Source organism: Prorops nasuta, unplaced genomic scaffold, assembly GCF_024137725.1.
Source record: "Prorops nasuta isolate Cenicafe-Biocafe unplaced genomic scaffold, Cenicafe_Pnas_1.2 PNAS00009, whole genome shotgun sequence".
Taxonomy (NCBI): Eukaryota; Metazoa; Arthropoda; class Insecta; order Hymenoptera; family Bethylidae; genus Prorops; species Prorops nasuta.
In genome coordinates, this window is record NW_027116806.1 from 5,696,819 (window position 1) to 5,719,355 (window position 22,537).

Genomic DNA, 22,537 nt, shown 5'->3' on the forward strand with positions numbered 1-22,537 from the left:
TTTAAACTTTATTTTCTATTTTTAGCTTCTTTAAAAAGAAAAGATACACTTTACAAACACATCACATATTTAAGAAATTAACATGAATCAATTTTAATGATTAATATTAATAGTGTACAATCATACATTATGCCGTGGATTAATAAATTCTTGGCATTTTAACGTTCGTTTGTTAGGCCCTTCCTGACCGCTCTCATTGCCTTTCGTGCTTGCATTAATTTACGCAATTCACTTTCTCTGCAGTTTGTTTTAATCGCTAATCCATTTTATCTTTGTATCCCTTATTTCTTTCGTCTAATCATCAAACCCGTTATTACATTGTCGCTGAACAATTTAAAGTGCAAGTATATTACATTTTCACTCTCTTTATTTCTTTTTTTTATATAATAAACTAAACTTCCTACTTATTACAATACATGTGAATCTTATCATTTATCTTATGCATTAAACTTAACTGTTATTTTCTATGTTGATTTGTTGGGAATTATAGTTAAGCTTTGCATCTCTCTTCCAAGATTCCTCTCTTAATATAATAAAAGTATTTCAGTAATTACACCATACTCATGGTACGTATATTATATACACACACGCGCACACCCACGCACACACACGTGTATTTATATGCATATAGCGATTAAACGTTTACGCAAGATCTTGGGTGAAGGTAAGCAAATTTCAATATTTTCATGATTTCATCGCACGAATTAGCGATTATAAAGGCTGAACTCCATATAATGTATTTTTGAATAGGCAGGACAACACATTTATGATAAACTCCTATAGTATAATGAAATCAGTATAGACAGCGCAAGTGAATTATGCGAAACCAAAACCTTCGCTGCATTCATGGATCGCCTTCAGTAAATTTGTCCTCAACTTGTCATACGTCTCGTACACCGGTAAATCCAATTGATTAAAACTAGAATTAATAATAAATTAAAGCAAGTTACATATAGACTTTTTATGAGTTAATATTCCTATACAAACCATGTATGAGCTGAAGGAAGCCTATCCGTTGATCTATCGTCTCGATGAATTTGGAACTTTTGAACACCATTCATTCCTTCGAGTGCTGCAAATCCTTGCAGTGGAACTTTCGATGTACCAGTTACAAATTGTAGGAATTTAGCCCTATCTGCCTGATCAAATCCACGTAACGAGCGCCAGAACCATTGTATCTATTCATACGAAAAAAATAACAAAAAAATTTATTATCTCGATCAAACAATCAAAAAGATTAATGAAGCTTGACATGTAAATTTTTTTTTCTTTAATTTACTCACTTGTAAAGAAGTTGCGCTATATTTATGATATTCGGTATTTGCCTTTAAATCTTCAATATCAACATTAGGTAAGCCACTAATTAGTAGCTCCAGCTCCTGCTCGTTGAATATGGATATCAATCGTTTGGGGATGATATCATAAAATCCTTCCAAGAATGAATTTAATCTAGTTTAAAGAGACAAAAAAGAAACACGTGAGATATATTATACAAAGTAGCATGAAGAAGTTAAATAGTCTCTTAATTTCATCCTTTACAAGTTTCTTAAAACTTACTGTTTTCGAATTGCACCTGTCATTTTCATTTGACACACTAGTCTAATGTATTCAAGTTTTGTTTCTTCGGTAACGATTATATTGCGTCCATTGGGTATCAAATCTCTAACATCATTTACGCCAAACTCATTCACCTAAAAATGTCAATGTGTAGTTAATCAATCATAAAATATGCGTGTCTTAATTGAAAATCATGACATTTTTCTATACCTCTGTGGAAAATGTCAGCTCGTATCCTAAATCAGATATATTATGTTCCGTAAGATATACAAGACCCTTGTAAAAACTATAATCTTCACTCTCCATGTCTGTATGTTTAACAAGTATACCAAGTATGTGCTTGTAAAAACTACGTGTAAAGTAGCACTCCAAGAGTTTGTTATCATAGATCGCTTTGGCTGAAAAAGAATCCATTATAAATAACCTTATTTAATATAAGTATCTGTATAAGAAAATAATGCATTTCATACCGATTACTCTACCGACGAATTTATAATATAAGAGATGGTTTGGATTGCAATGAGACGATGAATTTATCATATATGTAACACGATCACCAGGACTCACTGTGAAAAGTGCGTACATTGGGTTGAAAATTTCCCTGGAAATGATCACATACCATTCTCTCAACAAGCCTCCTGCATCTTGACCTTCTTCTCCTAAAATTTTAAACAAATGTTTGTAACAACAAAATGATGCTTGTTATTAATATTACTGTTAAATAAAGTAATTCAGTATTTACCTTCAAAAACAATGTAAAATCTATTTTTCCATTCATCCGCTCCTCTTCGATGAAGTTCCCTGAATGAATCTTCAAATACGTGACTCCTGCGTACATGAACTGCAAGCTCTTCCCTTCGAATACCTTCGTCCATTCTTTCCAGTTCTGTTCTAAAATATCTTCTTTTTACGTCAAAATCTAAGACTCTGGTATGATCTACCAATACAGAAAATGGTCCATCTGCTAAATGTGCAGTAGTTTGCCGGAGTATCTGATTCAGAACAGTCCTATGAGTTTCTGTAAGAAAAAAAAAGTAAATAAATAAAAAGTAAAGATATTATTGTATATAATAGGATAAAACGAATAAATACCAGCAAAATTGAGGAACTTTAATTGATCGGGCGGCAATGTTTTCGGTGGAACGGGTTGCATATCCCATGATGTATTAATCACTGCGTCCGATGTGGATGCTCCTTCGTTATCAGAATAGATTGGAGAAATGGGAGCTAAATCTGGTACTCCTTCCCTAGCTTCAGTATTACTATTAAGATTACGTTCGCGAGACGTACTCGATGACGAATGGACTAAGAAAAATGCTTCTACTGCGGGCTATAAATATTAACATTATTATATTAAAATAAAACGTATTTCTAGTAACAAAATTATTATTCATAGAATAAAGAATGTTAAGTGAAATGTTTTACTTGTAAAACGAGGACGGCATGATGATCAGGTGTATATTCTAATTCCAGTAGACACGCGCTTAAAGTCTCCCAGAGATTATCCAACACCAAGCTCTCGCTCAACAAAGGCAAAGGAGCTTTATCTTCATTTTTTGAGAATGTAGCTTTGAAATTGTTTGACTGTGATGAATTTGCTTGATTTGTATCCATTGGAACATTGTCAGTGTCAATGTTATCATTATCTGAAATATCAATAAAAATTATATTGAACCGATTGAATATTTTTGTAGCGTTAGTCGACATTAGAAATTATATTACTTGGTTCTTGTGTTTGACTCGCTGTATCCATTACTGTATCGGCAGGTTGATTAGCTAAAATATATAAACATTTTTTGTGACATATGATTATCAGTATCATATATAATCAGAGCGTCTGCAATCCCTTACCTGTTTTCTTACTATTAGCTAAACGCACAGCTTCCCTTATCTGTACGATCACTTTAAGTATTCTTAAGAAAAATGCTTGACTAGATGTTTTGCTAACAAGAGCAGCCATCGAGGGTAATTGCAAATCAGTGCCAGCCTTTATCTTGCTCGGTGCAGTAACCACTACACTGTCATTTGTAAATCTATCTACAAGAATACCACGTACAGAACCACCTGAACTGGTGGATGGCTGCTCATCGATAGAATTTCTTCGATTCAGTTCGCGATTCAAAACTTTTAATTCCATCATTAAATCATTTATGTGTTCGCAAACCATATTAGCCAATTCCATAGCACCTTCTAGAAGTAGCTTGAGAATCTGATATATGAGAGTTGAGAAAAGAAAAAAAAAATTATTTTAATGTGTATTCCACAAATCAATTATATATAGATATAATGTATTAAATATTATCATTTTTAACGTACCAACTGTCTGGTGGGATCGGGACAATGTGACAAATTAAGCAAAAGAGCCGTAGCATCTTCGAGTCCCTCCTCGGAGCAGCTCTTACTAGTTAATACTTGCACAGCTAGCCTGAGATGTCCTTCAGGAGCAGCGACACTTTGTTCCTTGCTTAATTCAGACTTTTTGTTCTTTACACTTTCTGGACGACGATAGGAGTTAACTTCGGTCAAACCAATTGAAATGAGAGATAACAGACGTAACAGTTTGTCCGTTAATTGATTGCTTCGTTTTATGACGGACCAATTTAACATAGAAATCAGCTGTCCAAAAGCTGAAGCCTCGAAACTGGTCATACAACTTTCCGGCTCACTACCAAGATTTAAGTTTGAATGAGTCCTCGCGACAGATTTTCCTTTCTTAGAAGCACACGAGTCAAGCTTCAATAGCATATCCCAAAAATCAGGAAGTTCACTTTTCCCGGGTTTAGAGGTAGATTTTGATTTAGTCCCAGAGTCTTCTCTATTGTTCGTGCTTAAATCCTTATCTTTACCAGGTTCCTTGTCGTCATAATCCTTTGATTTAATTGGCACAAAATATCCGGGGAAGCCCTTTGCAAGAGAAATCAATAGCTCCAAAGTATGCCTACAGACGGTTGGCGCAGCTTGCGGATGGATTGCAATCACGCTACCTTGCCTTTCAGATTTTTTGCCAGCATGTCTCGTTACGTGAAATACATTCGCTCTACAACCAAGGGCAGCATCGATACTAATGTTTAACCAGGATTGTGAGTTATTTCTTGACTCGAATACTTTGGGAGAGCAATAATCCACGGGTAGTAATCCTTTGCGCTTAAGTTTACTGCCAAAATCTGTGACCATATCTTTATTTTCATCGTTACTTTTTTCCATTATACTAAGAAGAGCTTTCACCACCCATTCTCGGGTACTACCGTGGTAACATAGATTGCGAATCACTCTGTGCAAACGAAGCGTATTGATCTTGGGTTCATCGACGAACAATAAGACTAACAAACAAGCCATTGATTCGTGATCCAGTAATTGCCTTCCTCTTAAACGGAGACCAGCACCCTGGTGAGCAATACCAGCATCTCCACGTGTACCGAAAGAATTCCACTGGGCTCTTTGGGGAACAGCTTGAATAGCAAAACGAGCTCCTCGACCTCTCCCAGTATGCCTCAAAATGCTGGAAAGGGCATTTGTACTTTGGCTGACATGATTCAAAAATCTTTCCTGCATCATATGCCGGTTTCTTGCCTCCCATTCTCTACGTAGATTTTGAGCTTCTTGAGCTAGATCGGGCGGTAAAACCGATATCTGAGATTCCTCCATATCGGTCAAAATTGCTTGACGAAGAGAAGGCTGCAAATTTTGGAAGAACGCTGCAGCATCAACGGGATCTTCGGGATTTGCCGAGGCAGCGGCGTGTCTCTGCTGCTCCAGTCTTTGCTGTGCCAAAACTTCCTCTTGTAGGGCAGGTGGCAAAGCTGCAAGAAATTCAGGGTTTACCTCGACTGGACCAGATAACTCCTCTACAACCGTAGCCTGGGCTCGTTGTCTTATACGCTGAAGTCTAAGCTGTTCCGCAATTACTTCGTCCCGCATATCTTCGGGTAAAGCTGCTAAAAATGAAGGATCAATGCCATCCAGTAATTGTTGCTCTTGAGATTGTTGTTGTTGTTGTGTCTGCGATTGCGATGGTTGTCCCGGTTGCTGCGATACGACTTCATTACTTTCTTGACTAATACCTGTCGATGAAGTCGAAGAGGTTGGATCTTGACTGATAGTATTGATAGTATTGACGCTATCGCGTACGGTAGAGGCAGATTGCCCTTCCTCGGTTAAAATCGTTCTCATCCAATGTGGAGAGGCATTACTCTCTCTTGATAATTCATCGGTTATTTGCCTAAAATCTGCTAAAACCACATTAGGCAGGGAAACATTATCGTTCGTCGTATTATTTTCCACATTAAGCTCAGGCTGTCTCAATCTTATTGCCTCGGATGCACTTGGCCTTAAAAGAGAATCTACAATACTCTCCGCAAGTTCCAAGGTTGCATTACGGTTTGCTGTACGAGGGTCTCGTGTATCTACCGGTTGTTCCTCGGACGGAGGAGGTGGAGGCGGTGTTCGCGTTCTCGTTTCATCCTCCTGTATAGTTACTTCCATTTCACCCGTTACATCTATGATATCTTCGTCTGGCGTTCTATCTTGCCTAGCGGTTTCTACAGTAGCTTCAATTGCAGTAACAGCTTGAGCAGGATCGTCTCTTTGTGATGTAGAAGCGGAAGATTGTTCCTCCGCAGGAGTAGCAACAGAAGAACCAGCTGAAATCGGGAAACAATATCATCAGTGGAGATTGGATTAATCATAAAAGATAAGTCTTATATTATTCGACATCGCAACGTTCATTAGGCGGCGCATCGAACGGTGATAAAAATGACTGTTTAGAAAAGAAAACAATGAAGAAAAGAAAATAGTGCAAGTGTAGGAAAAATATAATAAATATAGTTAATGTCTTACCATTAATGGAATTATACTTTTGCAATATGTTAGACACACTAAATATTAATTTCTGTACAAAATTTTCTCAATGTTTTCCTTTCTAAGTCAGTTCTTAGGTGGCGTTGATCTTTGCATGTGACAGTAAATAATGCTAAAATACTCACATTCCATATGATTTGTTCTCTCCCTTTCCTCTTTGCTTTCCTTCTCGTTATCCTTTTCGGTACCATGCTGCTTCTTTCTTTTTTCCTTCCGCTCAGCTAATTCAGCATTTCTATGTTTTTCTAGCCCTGGTATTAATTTATGTACAACACCTACACAACAATCTGGCTGAGAATCTCCATCTAATAATTTACTTTCCTCAATCCACCAATGGAGCGTTGTAGGAATATTATTTAATGTAGCAGCAAGACTAGGGCCAAACAAATAACCAGCTTGATCGACAAAATCAATTTGTTCCTCTTCTTGGTTTGCAAAAATGCTGAGACCACCGTCCATTACTACAACTCGTGTATCCCTGAAGCTTGAAGCTAACACCTGACTTGCCGATAACGGAAGCGATTGAGCCGCTGGTCCTAGAAGTCTTTGTAATATAACAGGCGGATTTGTATTACGAGGATTTGAGGTTAATTGTAAGTACTGATATCTTCGATGCCTGTAGGGTCTTTGCCCTCGATTATTTGCATCTAAACTGGCTTGAGGTAACAATAGTGGATGTGTATTTATGCTGTTACTCTCGGATATCGTATGCGGATCCTCTAACAGACCCAGCGGTAAAGGAAAACTAGTATTCCAAGGAAGACTAGAACGAGTCATGATGGGTGTAGAGGAATTGACACTGTCTTGATTTTCCATATTGTGCTGTATCATAACAACATTTCCACCATCACGCTCAGATGATGGGAACATGCGAAAAACTCCTCCACTTTCCCCTACGTCTTCTAAAAAGTCAATGCCGTCTTCCTCGTAATTTGAAGAGCCCTCTTCCTCCTCCTCTTCTTCCTCCTCATTTTCCTCTCCTATGTTAAGACATTATATGTGTACATTATATATACTGTATTTATAGAGACATATTTATGTAGATAGGAATATCATTTTTTATTTTTTACCGTCATCTTCCTCTTCATCCTCGTCATCGTCATCATCCTGAACTTCATCCTCATTATCGTCCGATGGATTACTGTCAGAATCGGAGTCGGAGCTCATCAACTCTTCCTAAAAGGTAAAACATAGTGAATACTTGATTGAAAAACTGTTGTTATTGTTACTGCCTTCACACATAATACAATGGAAAGCATATGAAAAAAAGCGACGTTACTCTTACTGTGGTGTCGCGGGTCGGTACAAAGTCCCCTTCGGTATCTCGTATAGCAAGACTCTCATCATCTATATCCATTGGTCTATGAGGACGGGAGGTTGGCTCTTCTGTCACGGCTGAGCCGTCTCTGGAAAATAATCCACTACTTGATTATAAGTACTGCAGGCTTTTGGGGACTTTATAGGAATAATAAATTATGAATAGGAATTAAGTAGGAAAATTGATAAGGAATGAGGAAGCAGCAATGAAGAATACCTTTCAAGTAGCTGATCCATGATGTCTTCCAACGCAGCTTCATCTCCTTCCTCATGTACATGACTTTCAGAGTTAGGCTCAAGGCTTTCTGCGTTTACTGAAATGTCATGTTCGGTATTCTCCGCATCCTCATTCGCCTCCTCTCCGACAGCATGCGTAGCCTCCGAAGTTGTGGTGTCAGTTTGCTCACCAATAGGACCTTCCTCTTGCGCAGTTCTGTTTTTCGGCTTTGAGAATTTATTGTTAATTGTCCCTGGCATTGGCTGATTGATAATTCGCGAGAGAGTCTCGAGAGGTTTCAAAGCAGCATTTATAGTTCCAGCCATATTAGGGCTGGATAAATCAAGACTGTGCGGAATCTTGGCTAAATCAGTGATAATTCCTTTTCGCAACATAATGCGAACAATGTAATTAACATTGTTATACTGGTGTACTTTTAAGGAAGCCCTCAATTGAGTGTTGGAGGCAGGGGGGCAGCTATCGATCATCGTTGAGATTAAACCAATCAAGAGCTGCAGCTGCGAGTGCTTTTCCGAACATTCGGGAAGAGCCAACGTTCTAGTTAAAGCAGCCTTCACTTCCGTTACTAGAGTGGTTTGAACATCCGGTGAATGATTACAAGAGGCAATGGCAGAAATCAACATTCTTGCCATACTACTGCATTGCCGATCGCTTGAATTTTCCGGTAGAATCGGTAAAAGCTTGTCCAAAAGAAATGCTAAAGCAGTAGTATCTTCGGTTACCATTTCGCTCTGTCCAGCTCTGTAAGTATGATCAGTAATAAGCGTGGCAACAGCCACATAAGATCGCACGGCTTCCGCCAAGATCTTTAATATTGCTGATTTAGCCAGTAACGGCTTCTTCGCTTCTTCCGGTCCGACCTTGCCGTTATTAGCAATGTCAGTATACGTTTTTAATGGTATTATTTGAGAGACTTGATCATCATCGTCTAGAGGATCATTGGAATTTGTCGCATTGTTTCTTAATAGGTCGTTTCTAGTTGATGAGGACGATGATGATGATGCAGGATTTGCCGTGCTTGATGTCGCATGAGTTGTTTTCTTCTCAGGGCTTCCAGTTGGTGTCGTTGCCGCATCATCTGCTATGATTGGCATTGGTTTAATTAAAGCATTTAGCAAATCTCGGATAACGCCTATCGATACTTCTTCTATCATAGGTAGGCCAGTTGAATGACAAGGAGGTAAGGCTTTAACGATCAACCTGCTATCAACGTCATCTCTCTTTAACACACTTATGTCGACTCTTAATATATTCTCACAGACCTCTCTGTAAACTTCGGGATTCCGACAAACGGCACTACTAATTTGCCTTGTCATAAATAAAATCTCTTTATAATTGGGTGGGATGTTGCTTTGCGTTCGCGTACGTATGACTTTTTCCATAGCGAGTCTAAGGGTGCGAGGCTCTTCCAAAGTGTGCCTGATCAAAAGCGTACTCAAATTGATAGAACCGATGAAACTACTGGCTTGTGTCATCTCAAGCAAAAGTTTAACGCCACCTTCACGTGCGAATACTTCTGCATTTTTAAAGTCTCTCGTTAAGCGCAGGCAGACCTTCATTAGGGCGTGTAGAGCGTCCCGATCGACGGGAATAGCTAACAGCTTCACGCAAGCACGCACGATACTTGGTGTTATACTCGGATCCAATCCTTGTATAACTGTATTCCTCTTATCGTTTACTGGGCTTTCCTCTGTATCCATATTGGAGTCTGAACCAGAACTACCGTCTTCATTGGTACCTGCATTACCACCAGCGCAAGTACCACCACTTGCACCAGTACCTGCACCAGTACCAGAACCAGTGGCATTGCTTGAACTAGTACCACCACCGTTATTAAGCTTGTACAAACCCATAGATATTGGACGTCTATTATCAGTGTCCTCGTTCACTTGTGTCATACTGGTAAATGTTATAAGGTATCTACGTCCTCTACACGTTATTTGTACATTATATTCGCCAGCCCAATAAGCATCGTTGATTATTCTATTATTCATTGGTGAATATTGGGTCCATCTGCCAGTACTAAGATCGAACCATTTCCAAAATCTAGTCGTTACTTTATGCATCAATTGTTTCCTCTTAGTGAGCATAGCTACTTTTTCCAAACGATCGATCAAAAGCAACAATGGAGCTAGCCATTTTGGGGTTTTGGAGCTAACACTACTACTATCCTTGGCATCTTTAATAGCTGAGCTTCTCTTCGTCGTCAAAGGACCTTCACTCGCCACCAAGAGGCGTACCAATTTATCCAAAATTCCACATTCCTCTACAATTTGGGCACAAGGAACTCTCATCTCTTGGAAGGTTCCCTCAAAGAACAACGTGTAAAGGTAGATTCGTCCAGTGACTTTACCTGCCTCTTCACACTCTACTAAGAGATTTCCAGCAGTCTCGTTTCCGCTTTCAGCAATTCCAATAAGGTAGTCGACCAACTCTCCCATCTCACGAATCAACTGTCTCAACATATTGTCTCTCCATTCGTCCCCGTTTCGTTTAGTAATTGTGACGAGTAAATCACAAATTCTATAAACAGTGTCTGGCATCAAATCCAACAAGTTAAGACATTGCTCCAAAGCAGTGCGAGTAAATTCATCAATGCTCTCGGTTATAGTAGTTTCTTTGGATGGCTCCTCAGAGGGCGGCTTACGAGTCTGGGAAGTATCGCCAAGTGACATTGCTATCGCATGCATTATTTGGTCATCATCCACTAACTCCAAATCCATGATAAGACCTTCGGTAACACTTGTTTCGCCCACTGCTGATGTCTCCGGTCTGCGCAAAGTGGCCGGATTTGTTAATAAATAATCGGTAGCTTGTTCAACTGTCATTGTGTGCAACAAAGCTTCTATGCAGTGTGCCCTACTAAATCCCATATCCATCAATTGTCTCAAATGTTCAGGATTGACGTCCGATTCAGGTTCATCATTGCGCTCAGATGTAGCAGCGGCTATAGATTCGCTGGCACCACTCGCGCCAGCACTGGCACTAGCAACTACTGCCGCCGCCGTACCTTCAGCATTTTCTTCCTTCTCAGTCCGTTCCTTGATTATTTTCTCCCCGCGTAATATATGTCGCAATATCGAAAGAATATATTCGGTCATTCGGGCCCCATAAGTCTTAAGGGGTTTCTTGCCCCACATTAGCATTACTGCTTCAAATGCTTTTTTGTGAATATCTTGAAGATATTTTATAGGATCAAAGCTCTCGTAAACCTTGTATATTCCTGTACATTTAGAAGATACAACATGTGGCGAATCCAAAATGGCTTTAGGATTAACCATCTTCTCCAGTAGCATAAGCCAAGTATCCAAAAACTCTCCAGTTCCATCCGGTAAATTAGGATCTTCCAAACCCTCGGTTACGGGAAACTGTTCTCCTCCCGAAAGTGCCCAATAAAAAGTTGTAAAGAATGCATTTTGTCCTCCTAGTTTGACAAATTTCTGTAGCATCAAATGATATGGATATCTTTTATCATCGAAAAGCATAGGTGAGGTAAAGCCGACAGAACATATCAAAAAGGTTAATTTAAATTTTCGAATTGGTGTTGGGGGCAATTTATCGTATGATAGGCCACGCATTAACAAACAATTCAAAGCAGTAGCGACACTTCTTGCGGCTTGCGACGGAAGAGTCGGCGTCAATGGCAATTGTTGGTTCCTACGTTGTCGTACTGGGGAACCCATGCACAGCTTAACCAGTAAACCGAATAATTCCGCCAGTGCTCTTCCAAGTCTTGAAGAAGCTCCTAGCAATGGTTTAATATATTTTAGTTGGTGAGAGTTAGGTGAAACCCTTCCTGTACTGGTGGCAGGTTTATCATCTACTTCCATTGAGACAGGAGGCGGGTCTGTGCTCAAAGCCTCCATAGCAGTCGTCATACCGTTGCTGCCCATGTCCGAGCACATTGCATTAGACCAAGCGGAATTCTCACTTTCATTTCGTAGTTCAGGTGGTATTAATTTATCCATGTCTTCTTTGCCAAAATCGCTTCCAGCTGGAAGACTATCCTCGCTACAGAGTGTCAATAACAAAGTGCTTTCCCAAACTAAAGACATATATAATTCTGATAAACCCTTCAGCACTTGAAGACCTAACTCAGATCCCCAGTGATTCATTGACAGATTTCGAATTTCGCTCTGACTGGTACGGCAGACATGAACAAACATTACCACATATCCGTGGGCAGCGTTCATCGCATGAAGTAAAGGAGTAGCCGCATCACTGGTAAAAGCAGTCTCAAGATTTGGAGCCGAAGCTAATTCATGTAACAGCACTGACCCTCCAGGAGATTCCATGTGACTGTGCAGTGGTTTCAACAAATTTAAAACTTCGTTCAACTGGGACAGCCCAGTCTTTAGTACAAGTGGTTCGTGAGCTAAATTCTACAAACATAAAAATAAAATATATATACATATACACACACACACACGATATAATTAAAAGATATAACGAATTGAGTGTTTTCATGCTTAAAAAAAATGAAACTAACCAGAATACTCTTGCATACGGAGGCAACTGCTTGAGCAGCTTGGGCAACTGGATAATCCACGGGTAAATTAGGTAAGCCAAGAATCGACAATAGGGGTACAAGACCCTTTTGTGCTACGAACTCTCTGCAATGATCATCGGTCGAATTGTTGCTAAGAATAGCATCGACAAACTTCATAACATTGTGAATATAGTCAACCAATGCGATAGGTGTTTTTTCTCTAGGCTGTGGCGGTGGGCCAGGTTGAGCTGGAGATGGAGATGGTTGCTCCTCGCGCTGTGGATGGGAACTGGTACTAGCTTCCTCTTCGTCTTCGTCCTCTTCGTCGCTACTGCTACCACCACCGCCACCGCCACTCCCCCCAGAATCTCCTACTCCCACCCCAACTGATTGGCCAGAAGATTGACGATTTCCAGAATTTACATTTGACGGAGAATTCTCCGATTTGCTAGCAGCTCGCCAGCATATATACCTCTTATCGCAACCCAGCAAACACAATTCTTGAAGAAGCTGTAATGTAAATCGTTCAGTAATTGGTTTTTTTTGCTTTCACAAAAAGAGTTAGTGAGTCTCTTTACCTTTATAATTGCAGCTATAGCGTCAGCTTTCAAGCTCGGCTGATGTCTCATTAATTCATCCATTGCATTCCCCAAATTCGTGGCTGTATCTCCGAGCGGATCAGCACTACGACGTCGTCGCATTGCAGAAAGATATGCTGGCGATAGTAAAACTTTGAACAATCGTTCAAATGGACGTCTCTTACTGAATGATTCGAGTCCGCGTTGATTTAAACACAATGCACTGAACACATTAGGCAAAGATCCTATTACTTCCCTTGTGGCAGGAACCTTAAAAAAAGGATAACATATCAATTAAATTTCTTTAATTAGATAGTGTCAAACACGGTTATGCGAATACTTACTTCTTTTACCAGGAGAGCATGTAACACAACATCGGTCAGTCCGTTGTCCTGCAAGGACGACAAGAGAGATGGTTCTTGGAAAACATATACTGTTACAACGTCTGTTGCAAGTAAAAACAGTGATGGACCGTAATATTCCGAATTACTTATAATATGTTTTAGGGACGATGGCAGTGTACCCTCCATCACGTGTCTTATGCTGTCTGAAAATGTTGTATCTTGTATTGTTTTCTTAAGAGAGTTTAGCATAGATTTTAGTAGCGCTGCTCGTTGAGGTAAACAAGTTTTTCCAGTCTTGGTAGTTGTAGTAGTAGTAGTAGCACTGGCAACGGCAGCAACAACAAGAGCAGTAATAGCGCCAGGAGGAAAAGCAACGGTAGTGCTTCTTTCATTCTTTTCATCGGGCTTAGAGCTCATGTTATCATCTTCCGAAAATTCCATAGGATTTCCTGCTTCTTCTTTATCATCGAAGCCATCATTCAAACGACTCGATTCTTCTCGTTCTTGTAATCTTTCTTGAACATTTTGTGGAATATCCTGCGGCTCTATCTCAAAAGGTTGCTCTTTTCTGCACACATTTACTTCCATGTCAAGTCTGTTTATAAAACTTGCCAAGCCGCCATGCGCTTGAAATCCTTGCATATCTATGTTTGTTATTAAATCTATAACTCGGACAGCTCTGGTAACAAACTAAAAGCCCATGTAAACAATTAGTTTTAAGCGCTTAGGAAAATACTTTGTAAAATCAAGCAGAATCTAATCAAGCAATTTACCGTTATATGTTCTAATTCACTTCCAGGCCAATTTATAACTTTTAAAAGACTTTCCAGCATTCCGCAACTGACGAGTGCATCTCCGCCCGCTTCGTAACTTGCGAGATGAAAAAGAAAACTAAAAATAGCAGTAGCAAGTGGAAGAGGAAAAGATTGACCATCTGCCTGCGGAGATGTCAAAGCTGATATACAAGTTCGGACCAAAACTGGCAAGAATCCGTGGTATGAGCTCGCGCCGGTCACATCAATTATCATATTTAACCGTGATCCAGATTTTCTATAAGATAATCATATTTTAAATCCATCACATACACAAATATACATGTACAAATACATACTTTGGATAATGTGGATTTCTGTCTAAATGTATTATACTTGTGAGAGTACGCAATGCTGCAGCACGAATTTCAACAAGATGCGGATGTGGAAGTTCCAATAATTCTACTAGCTCTTCCAGAAGACCCGCGTGAAGAAGACTGTGTGCATTTTCTTGAAGTGCATTGCTATATACAAGCACGGATAATGCTTGAAGGCGTGCTTGAACGCATTGCAGTCGTCTTCGATAATCGGAGAAACTATGCGCCAGCCGTATATGTGTTAACAATGCCATCTGTCATGGTTGTAAGATAATTTTTATTTAATTTTATATATACTATAATTTTTAATTAATATTCAACCCACTAATGCAAATGTTATACCTGTCTGTCTTGGGGTACATTGTAAATTTTTAACAAATCATTCATAATTTGTGCTGGAGTTTTACCAAGTTTATCAACGCCTTCTATATGTATATATGTTACAACATTTGTTTGTCCAACTTTTTTTGTATTCGAATTTGATGTACATGTACTTGATGATAAGTCTGAGACCATTGGATGTTCAGCATAAAATTCAAAATGTAATGTAGTGGCACTAGCTGGAAAATGCTAATTAAGAAGCAAAATTTAGTTACGATTATTTTTCTTATTAACCACAAGAATGAAAACTCATCATATACATTTTACAGATTTAAATTCTTACTTTATCTGGATGCTCCTTGCAGCAATCTGCCAAACCAAATCCATTTTCTTTTCCACCCCAGCTCTATAATTCAAATTTTAATTTGCAAGCATCTCATTTCTCTGGATAATTCTTTACTATACTAAACAATTGTACATATAAACAGAGAAATACTAACCTCTGCTAAATGATTTAGCCTGCTAAGCAAAGCTTGCCTTTTATCGCTGTTCAAACGTGTTATAAAATTGCTGCGCTTACTAAACATGTATAGAAGATTTAGTACACCCAGAACCACATGCATGTCGCAACTAGACAGCAGAGTTACAAGGTGTTCCATGCTATTATATAAATGTCTTGAAAATGAATGCTCAATCAATAATGTTGTAAAATGAAGAACCCAAAGGAGTAATTCTTTTGTCTGTGGAAAACATTTTTTTATCATCCTAATTTAATAACTTTTTAAACATTTATTAAAGATTACAAACCTCTCTATTTTGAGGAAGATCGCAGGCTAGCTCCCATGGATTATCTGGGCTTCTTGCTGCAGCTTCCTCCAAAATACCATCACTAAGATCTAAGACATCAATCCAATGAAATAATTCGCATTTGCTAAAAGTCCAGGCATCTATTTGTTTTAGTTCCTCTAACAGTTCTGCCCGAGAGCAAGAACGTAGTTTGTTTATAAGTGCCTGGCATTCTGCTGGCTGTAATTCAATCATAATCATGCATTATTTATGACCCACAAACATTTAATTAAGGTCTAGCACAGAAGAGGATAAGCTCTTACCACTTCTGAAGTGCACTTTTTTAACCTGCTCCTTTCAATTTTCATTTTGAGAAAGAAAAAGATTCTTGTAGAGAGCCTACCTAGAAACTGTAAAAAATATTGATAATATTGTTTTTTAAAAGCTGTATTTTAATATGTTATAAAGTCAAGCATTTGCCAGGTATATGGTTATGACATGCTTTTCCATTGCTAAGTCAAAAGGTGAAGTGGTTTTAAAGAAGAGATGTCATTATATTCTATTATTTAAAATAGGATCTTTTGATGGATTATTTGCAAGAATACTCATAAATTTGAGAGCAATGTGTCATATAGATGAAAAATATTATATGTTTTAAATTGCAAAGTCATCGATCATTAGAGCCTAACCTATCTTTGAGTAGAATATCTAAAATAACAACAAAGGGAGGTCGTATTTTGGATGTTTGAAAAATGTCCTCGTAAATACATGTCGAAGGTGAAATGAGCGTCATACAAAGGAAATGGCGGTTGAAAATCAGGTGGTATAGATGAGTGGAGTAAGATATAAAGAATTTTTACGTAAAGGCGAGAAGATGGATTAGCTGTGATGCGTCAACCTCCTTCAATATGAGAATCAGAACCTTAGTCAATCAACTTACCCAATCGCAAGGTGATTGAAGCTTGCGAGATTATCTCGCACTGTAGCTCTTTTGTCTTCAGGACTCTCGTTTTTGATGCACTTGCCAAGATAATAGCAATACGACGACGTTACGAACATCGCGGTCGTATTCCGCACAGAGATATAGAAGGACAGAAGATAGACGAAGCTGCCTGACAAAGCTGATGAAGAGACAGAGACGAAAGAAAGAAGAGGGGATGGAATATTGGGATTCAGATAGGATAAGGAGGGGGGAGGGACCGTGAAAGAGAGTGTTTGAGGGAGAGAGGAGGGGAGGGTAGTGATGCTTGGTGCTGCTGTGATATATTAATGCTGCACCGTCTTCTTTTCTTTTTATTTTTCTAACTACCACTTTGCCCCCTTGGCACTTTCACTGCTTTCAGTTTTCAGACAGCTCAACACAGCTTAGATTGAAGATTCAACTAGACTCACTTCTGGCAGCTCGAGCTGGACACCCAACCGGCGGTTCAACTGGCAAGCTGGCATACCAGACCACTGGCATAAGTACTATGGAAAGTCTAAAAATCACCAGATCGCCAGTCAGCATAACATTAATTACACTACACGTCGCACCAGCAGAGCTTACGAATAATTAATAAAAGCAATTAAGATTGCAATGATGTGCTTATGAGGAAAGCAAACAACGTTCACAGGGCTGTATTACAGGCTTCTCTAATTTAATCGTTGCCTACGGTGGAAAAAAAACCGTTAACGTGTGTACCGATCTTCATTTATCTGTACTTTATAGCTATACGTATAATGCCAATCGCATTGATCACCGCCATTTTACCGAGGCATTTCTGCAAACAGTTTTCTTTCCTTGATAGATGTTAATGGATTGCAAAGTCATAGATTTTCTTCAAGTACATTCAGAGCCACGGAATTTTTCGCTTTTGTATAAATGGCTGTAACGATCAACGCGACAACTCGTAAATTGTACTGTTATTCTTGCTTAGACAGTCAGACAGTCAGACCCGAGAGCGAGAAACGAGAGAGAGTAATAACTAGTAAAGTAAACTGGTAATGCAACTCAAAGTATACATATGTACGAGAAGTATAGTATGGAATATAGGTGGTATAGGCCAGTATAGGCTAAAGGCAGGCAGGCACTAAGCGCAGTAGGCACCAGTAGGCACAACCGCAGCGCAATGATATTTATCACAGTGTTGTGTCGCAATGTTGCGGGATATATTCTTCCCTTACTTATGACTTATGATCTCCAAACGCTTACCAGCATAGGGATTGTGAGATGTAGTGGAGAAACAAAAATCTTACGATACAATCGCAGCACTATTTTAAAGTAATAACGTACCGGGTACGCAATGCATAGTGCGTAACCGGCATAATTGCAATATCTGCAAGTGCTTTGATTCACACTTCTGATTCTGTTATTTGTTACAGTAGTTTATCTGTTGTCTCTTAAATTGTGTATGTATGCCGAAAATTGATTCGTTAATATTTCAGCTAATTTCATTCTTTACTTTCTAGGACGCAAAATCCACGTGTATAGCAGTATCGCACTAATGCATTTCTATGGTATTGGTATCATTCAATAGAAACAACAATTATGCAATTGTTAAGCAATTCTTTTTAAACGTCTACTGTTATTGGATATAATTGTGGAATCTAAAAGTAATAGCCAATAATATATATCGATCCATCAACAGTTATCTCTGCCCTCTGGGTGCATTCCGAGCCATGCATACTACATACATACATATGCGTGCTAAAATTCTATAACAAACGTGACGTCAACTATATACATACTTTGAACTGAAGTTGAGCGAAAAACGCTTCCCCTGAAATGGTTACGCTCTAGCGCTAGCCTCTAGTCTACGGTGCTCTACCGCCTGAGGATTTTATTTTAATATAGAAACTTGGCAGTACATATGTACTACATACTAGTACATACATACTAATGGCAGTGGTAGACTTGCTTAGAATGCTTAGATAACTAATCAGCTGTTCAACACTTCAGCATGGTTCAGATTGGTCTTTGAGCCGCCTTGAGACTTGAAAGTTGAGATTGAGGGTGGTTGAGAGGGTCTTGAATCTGGAGTATTTTATAGGTAAGTAACAATAAAATCGTTTTTTGAGTTTCAGAGACTAATTACGTAGTTTAATTGTTCTTATTATTTAAAAATAGAAAATTAAATTTAAAAGTATGTCTTATAAAAGTGTATATGATTTTGTTTGTTTCTTCTTTAAATGTTTTGTAACTTTGAAATTACTTTTATTTTACAGTGCTAAATTTAAAAAATTAGAGCAATGAAACAGAAAATCATCAACACAAACAGAAGTAAAGAAGAAGACACTGGGTGCTTTCCAGTTAGCTTAAAAATCGACACAATCGGACACAAATATACAGTTTGTGTGACATGCAATGTACCATTTGTGTCCGATTGTATCTGACGTTGATTTTCAGGCTAACAGAAAGCAGCCAATAACATTACATTTATCACATAAATGTCAAAAGGCACTAAAATAGTTATACATATAGAATATTGTCAAGAAACTTTAAAACTGTCAATGATGAATAATACAGATTAATTGGTTTTATACAGGATAAGAAAGATGGTAGATTGCTCCACTGAATATGCAGTTGTAATAAAACAGTTTAAGATTTAAATATCTAATAAACTGTTTAGTTATTCCAAAGAAGATACACTAATGGAAAGGAGAGAAAGCTGTCCCAAAAATGGATTAATTTTGTAAAATGTGGAAATTTCTAGATAAAAGTAGTTGAAGATGACAATCTTTATAACGAGGAATACAAATTATTAATTGTTTTAGAAACAAAATCAATATTTAAATAATTATTAGTAAACTCCTATTACCATTGGTTTAAATTGTTGGATTTAAAAAAAAGTTAATTATATCTGCTAAATGTGTGTATTTATTAGTTAAAAAAGAATTTTAACATATAACTTTTTAAGAAGTACATACAATTGTTTATTTATAAATATGTACAATGTAATAAAATAGAAACATTTTGTTATCAAATATTGCATCTATTTAATCATCTTTCTTCTTTGCTGATGCTTTTTTAATGACCCTACCATAAATTCTACAATAGAAATATTTCTATCTAATATGTTATTTGTTTTTATATTTATTTCATCAAATGTTTCTCTCTTGTTCCCATGCAATATACAATGAATTATTTCTAAATACATATCTATTTGATTGGCATATTTAACTCCATTACTCTCATAAATCAATAGAGTTGGATTTTTAGCTTCAATTATACGGTTTAAATATCTGATTACATTAATTTCTCCCATAATATTCTGCATATCAAATAACTTCATTATTGGGTCAATTCCAACATTTTTCCAAATTAAAGTTATATCTATTTCAGGATTAACGATTTTTCTGTTAAACTCTGAGCAAAAATTAGTCAAATCTTTTGAAATTTCTTTCACTGAGGAATGGGTATAAACTGATAAAATTACACGAAAGTGGCCTTTAATAGCTTGAAGTAAAGGTTCTAGAGAATAAATAGGATAATTTGGATCACAAAAAATTACCAAGTTTTGTTGCTCTATGTTTGATACGTTATATTCGATTGTGAGGAGTCTTTCATCAGTTTTATCATCAGTATTTATTACATTTTTTTCCTTGTACTCTTCTATTCTCTTAGATAAGGATTTTTGACTGGGCCTGTACATCAAAACCACAATTTAATGATTTAATCAAATGTATTATTCAGCAAATACAAAAATATTTAATTACTTGTCTAATCGACATATAGGATTAGCATGAACTATTTCCATATCCACTTTTGGTCCAACAAGATCTCTAATATTGTTCAATCCATATTTAATCATTGTGGGCCTAGAATTAATTTTTGTATTACATCATATCATTAAATTATTATTTTTTTTTATAACTCTTTACCTTTCCAAAGATAAACCAAATCCAAGAACATTTACGTTATTGGGAATGCCCATAGGTAGTAACATTTCTGGCCTAAACATTCCACTATTGCCAATTTCAATCCATTTTTCTAAACCATCATGATAGCAAAATATTTCCATGCTTGGTTCAGTGTATGGATTATAGGCAGGCTTGAATTCAAGCTGTGTAATGCCAAGCTTTTTGAAAAACTCGTAAATAATTCCAATTAGGTCTCCTAGTGTTAAATTATAGCTCGCTACTACTCCTTCGACTTGATGGAATTCTGCAAGATGCGTTGCATCTAAAGTTTCATTCCGAAAAACGCGATCAATACTAAAAAACTTTCCAGGTTTAAATTCTCCCTGTAATATAATTTATAAACTGTACAAATTATGTTTATTAACACTAGATGTTTGTAAATAGTGTTAGTATACTTCATACATTTTGCATAAGATTGTATAAAATTCGAGCGCTAACTGCGGTGGTGTGGGTGCGTAATAAATTCTTTTCGGCTTCCTCAATTTTCCATTCATAGCCATATCCTGTTGATCCATAATCTCCAATACTATGAATTTTTTTAATTCTTTCCAAGTACTCTTTTGGAAATTTTGTAGAAACTTTTGGCTCTGAAATAAATTAATTAACACACACATATACAATTATATGTAGGGAGAAATTAAACACAAATCCATTTACTTTCATAACAGTTCTCTCAATGTCTTACCAGAAATAAAGAAAGTATCATGAGCATCTCTAGCAGGATGCTGCTGTGGTTGAAACAAAGCATCAAAGTTCCAAAATGAATTTTCTACATAATTATTAGTTGGCATTTCTGAAAAACTATACAAAATATTAATAATGTTTTAAGCATAAAAATAAATTATGAATAAAAAAATATTTATGCATACCCCATTTCAATAAAAATTTTTTTAAATTCGGATCGTACTTTCAATAATGGATGAAGATGGCCAGCATCTAAAGATGCACCAAGAGCATCAAAATTATATGGTTTAAATTTTTTCTTTTTCCACAAATCATTTGCAATCAAATCAGCAGTTAATTCTGCTTCAGGTTTTTCTAATTTTGTTGAAAAATTAGTTCCTTTTGCAATAAGAATACTTTTAACTGTCCTAATGAAAATGTATATTTATTAAATATTTTACCATTAATGGAGGAAAAACAATGAAACTACCTACGCTACTTGAAGTAACTTTCTCTTTTTATATTCCTGCTTAATGTTTTCAGACAGGTTTGCAATATCCATCAGGCGCTCTTGAGTAATATCAGTAATTTTAGATATCTTTCTTTTAACTATGGAAGCACCAGAACTCTTATCTAATTCAATGAAACCAGCCTCTATTGCTTTCGACAATCCAATTTTAGCAAAGGGAACAGAGTTCATAATTTCTGAGAGAAGCAATCCATTCTCTGGTATGGCCATATAAACATTTGCTTCTGGACTACCATGTTTTACAATTTGCTGCCCTTCAGCTGTAATTTCCCATTTTTGTTGAGAGATTTGTTTTAATGTTATAAGCTAGGAAAAATATAAATTATTGTACTTAAAAATAAATTAATCAGATAACATATGCTAATAAATAAAACATACGTCTTCAACCGTTTCAAGACTCTTGATTGCTCCTATGATTTTTTGATGTTCCTCATTAAAAAGTTTAGCTAAATCTAAAGAATTAGCTTCATAATTTTGACTCAAATATTCTAAAATTTTTTCAGTCAGGGATTTCGCCATTTTTTTAATCGGAGTAGCTGAAGAATTTTAAACTAAATCCAAAATCCAAATTATTCTAAATCCTTCGACCTATTTCTATACAGTATACAGTGGTATACAGTAGGTCTGAGTTGAGTAGGTATGTATGTACATAGTACATATATATATACCCGACCGACACCGACCACAACCGACCAGTTGCTAGTGTTGCCACTGGTTGGTGCCAGTGGTGCCACTTGGTGCTGCCTGCTGGTTAGTTGCCACTTGCCACCCTTGCCACGGACCACTGACTATAGTAAATAGCTGAAATGTGCAAACTGCAAAGCTGCGTA

General features: G+C 37.3%; 2 protein-coding genes and 1 long non-coding RNA gene across 6 annotated transcripts; 1 reads left to right on the plus strand and 2 right to left on the minus strand.

Moving 5' to 3' along the window:
• Window positions 1–68: 68 nt before the first annotated feature.
• On the minus strand, window positions 69–17,538 carry HUWE1 (HECT, UBA and WWE domain containing E3 ubiquitin protein ligase 1). 4 transcript variants are annotated; one of them, XM_066731895.1, is made up of 28 exons: window positions 17,367–17,538; window positions 16,557–17,264; window positions 15,940–16,026; window positions 15,638–15,856; window positions 15,331–15,570; window positions 15,174–15,236; window positions 14,852–15,079; window positions 14,492–14,763; window positions 14,154–14,430; window positions 13,381–14,070; window positions 13,037–13,306; window positions 12,459–12,968; window positions 7,949–12,351; window positions 7,694–7,835; window positions 7,485–7,590; window positions 6,540–7,394; window positions 3,874–6,197; window positions 3,409–3,766; window positions 3,280–3,333; window positions 2,983–3,203; window positions 2,650–2,887; window positions 2,300–2,575; window positions 2,028–2,216; window positions 1,768–1,955; window positions 1,558–1,691; window positions 1,284–1,449; window positions 988–1,178; window positions 69–919 (listed from the first exon to the last, which is right to left on the minus strand). In XM_066731895.1, the coding sequence occupies exons 3-28, from the start codon at window positions 15,982–15,984 to the stop codon at window positions 817–819; spliced, it is 12,762 nt and encodes a 4,253-aa protein (XP_066587992.1). In that variant the 5' UTR covers window positions 15,985–16,026; window positions 16,557–17,264; window positions 17,367–17,538; the 3' UTR covers window positions 69–816. The 4 variants fall into 4 exon arrangements, with proteins under 4 accessions (XP_066587992.1, XP_066587996.1, XP_066587995.1 ...); XM_066731899.1 differs by lacking the exon at window positions 17,367–17,538 and having other exon boundaries at window positions 7,700–7,820; window positions 16,557–16,701; XM_066731898.1 differs by lacking the exon at window positions 17,367–17,538 and having other exon boundaries at window positions 7,694–7,820; window positions 16,557–16,701.
• Window positions 17,539–17,704: 166 nt separating this feature from the next.
• Window positions 17,705–19,276, plus strand: LOC136776400 (uncharacterized). The gene is made up of 3 exons (XR_010823063.1): window positions 17,705–18,004; window positions 18,065–18,645; window positions 19,141–19,276. It is a non-coding gene; the product is annotated as an uncharacterized lncRNA (long non-coding RNA).
• Window positions 19,145–22,392, minus strand: alpha-PheRS (phenylalanine--tRNA ligase alpha subunit). Its single transcript, XM_066731902.1, has 8 exons — window positions 22,086–22,392; window positions 21,673–22,013; window positions 21,385–21,606; window positions 21,201–21,316; window positions 20,918–21,102; window positions 20,477–20,838; window positions 20,312–20,413; window positions 19,145–20,239 (listed from the first exon to the last, which is right to left on the minus strand). Exons 1-8 carry the CDS (start codon window positions 22,224–22,226, stop codon window positions 19,588–19,590), a joined length of 2,121 nt encoding a protein of 706 aa, XP_066587999.1. The 5' UTR covers window positions 22,227–22,392; the 3' UTR covers window positions 19,145–19,587.
• Between the last annotated feature and the right edge of the window lie 145 nt (window positions 22,393–22,537).

Bases quoted from the DNA above. Each gene is read 5' to 3' on its own strand.
- HUWE1 (XM_066731895.1), bottom strand. From the start codon at position 15,984: ATGAAAATTGAAAGGAGCAGGTTAAAAAAGTGCACTTCAGAAGTG. The intron at 15,857-15,939 runs GTAAGAGCTTAT...ATTGAATTACAG, and splicing joins AAAAGTGCACTTCAGAAGTG to CCAGCAGAATGCCAGGCACT. The intron at 14,764-14,851 runs GTATAACATTTG...CAACCATGACAG, and splicing joins ATGTACCCCAAGACAGACAG to ATGGCATTGTTAACACATAT.
- alpha-PheRS (XM_066731902.1), bottom strand. From the start codon at position 22,226: ATGGCGAAATCCCTGACTGAAAAAATTTTAGAATATTTGAGTCAAAAT. The intron at 22,014-22,085 runs GTATGTTTTATT...TATTTTTCCTAG, and splicing joins GTCTTGAAACGGTTGAAGAC to CTTATAACATTAAAACAAAT. The intron at 20,414-20,476 runs GTAAAGAGTTAT...AATTAATTCTAG, and splicing joins TTTGGTTTATCTTTGGAAAG to GCCCACAATGATTAAATATG.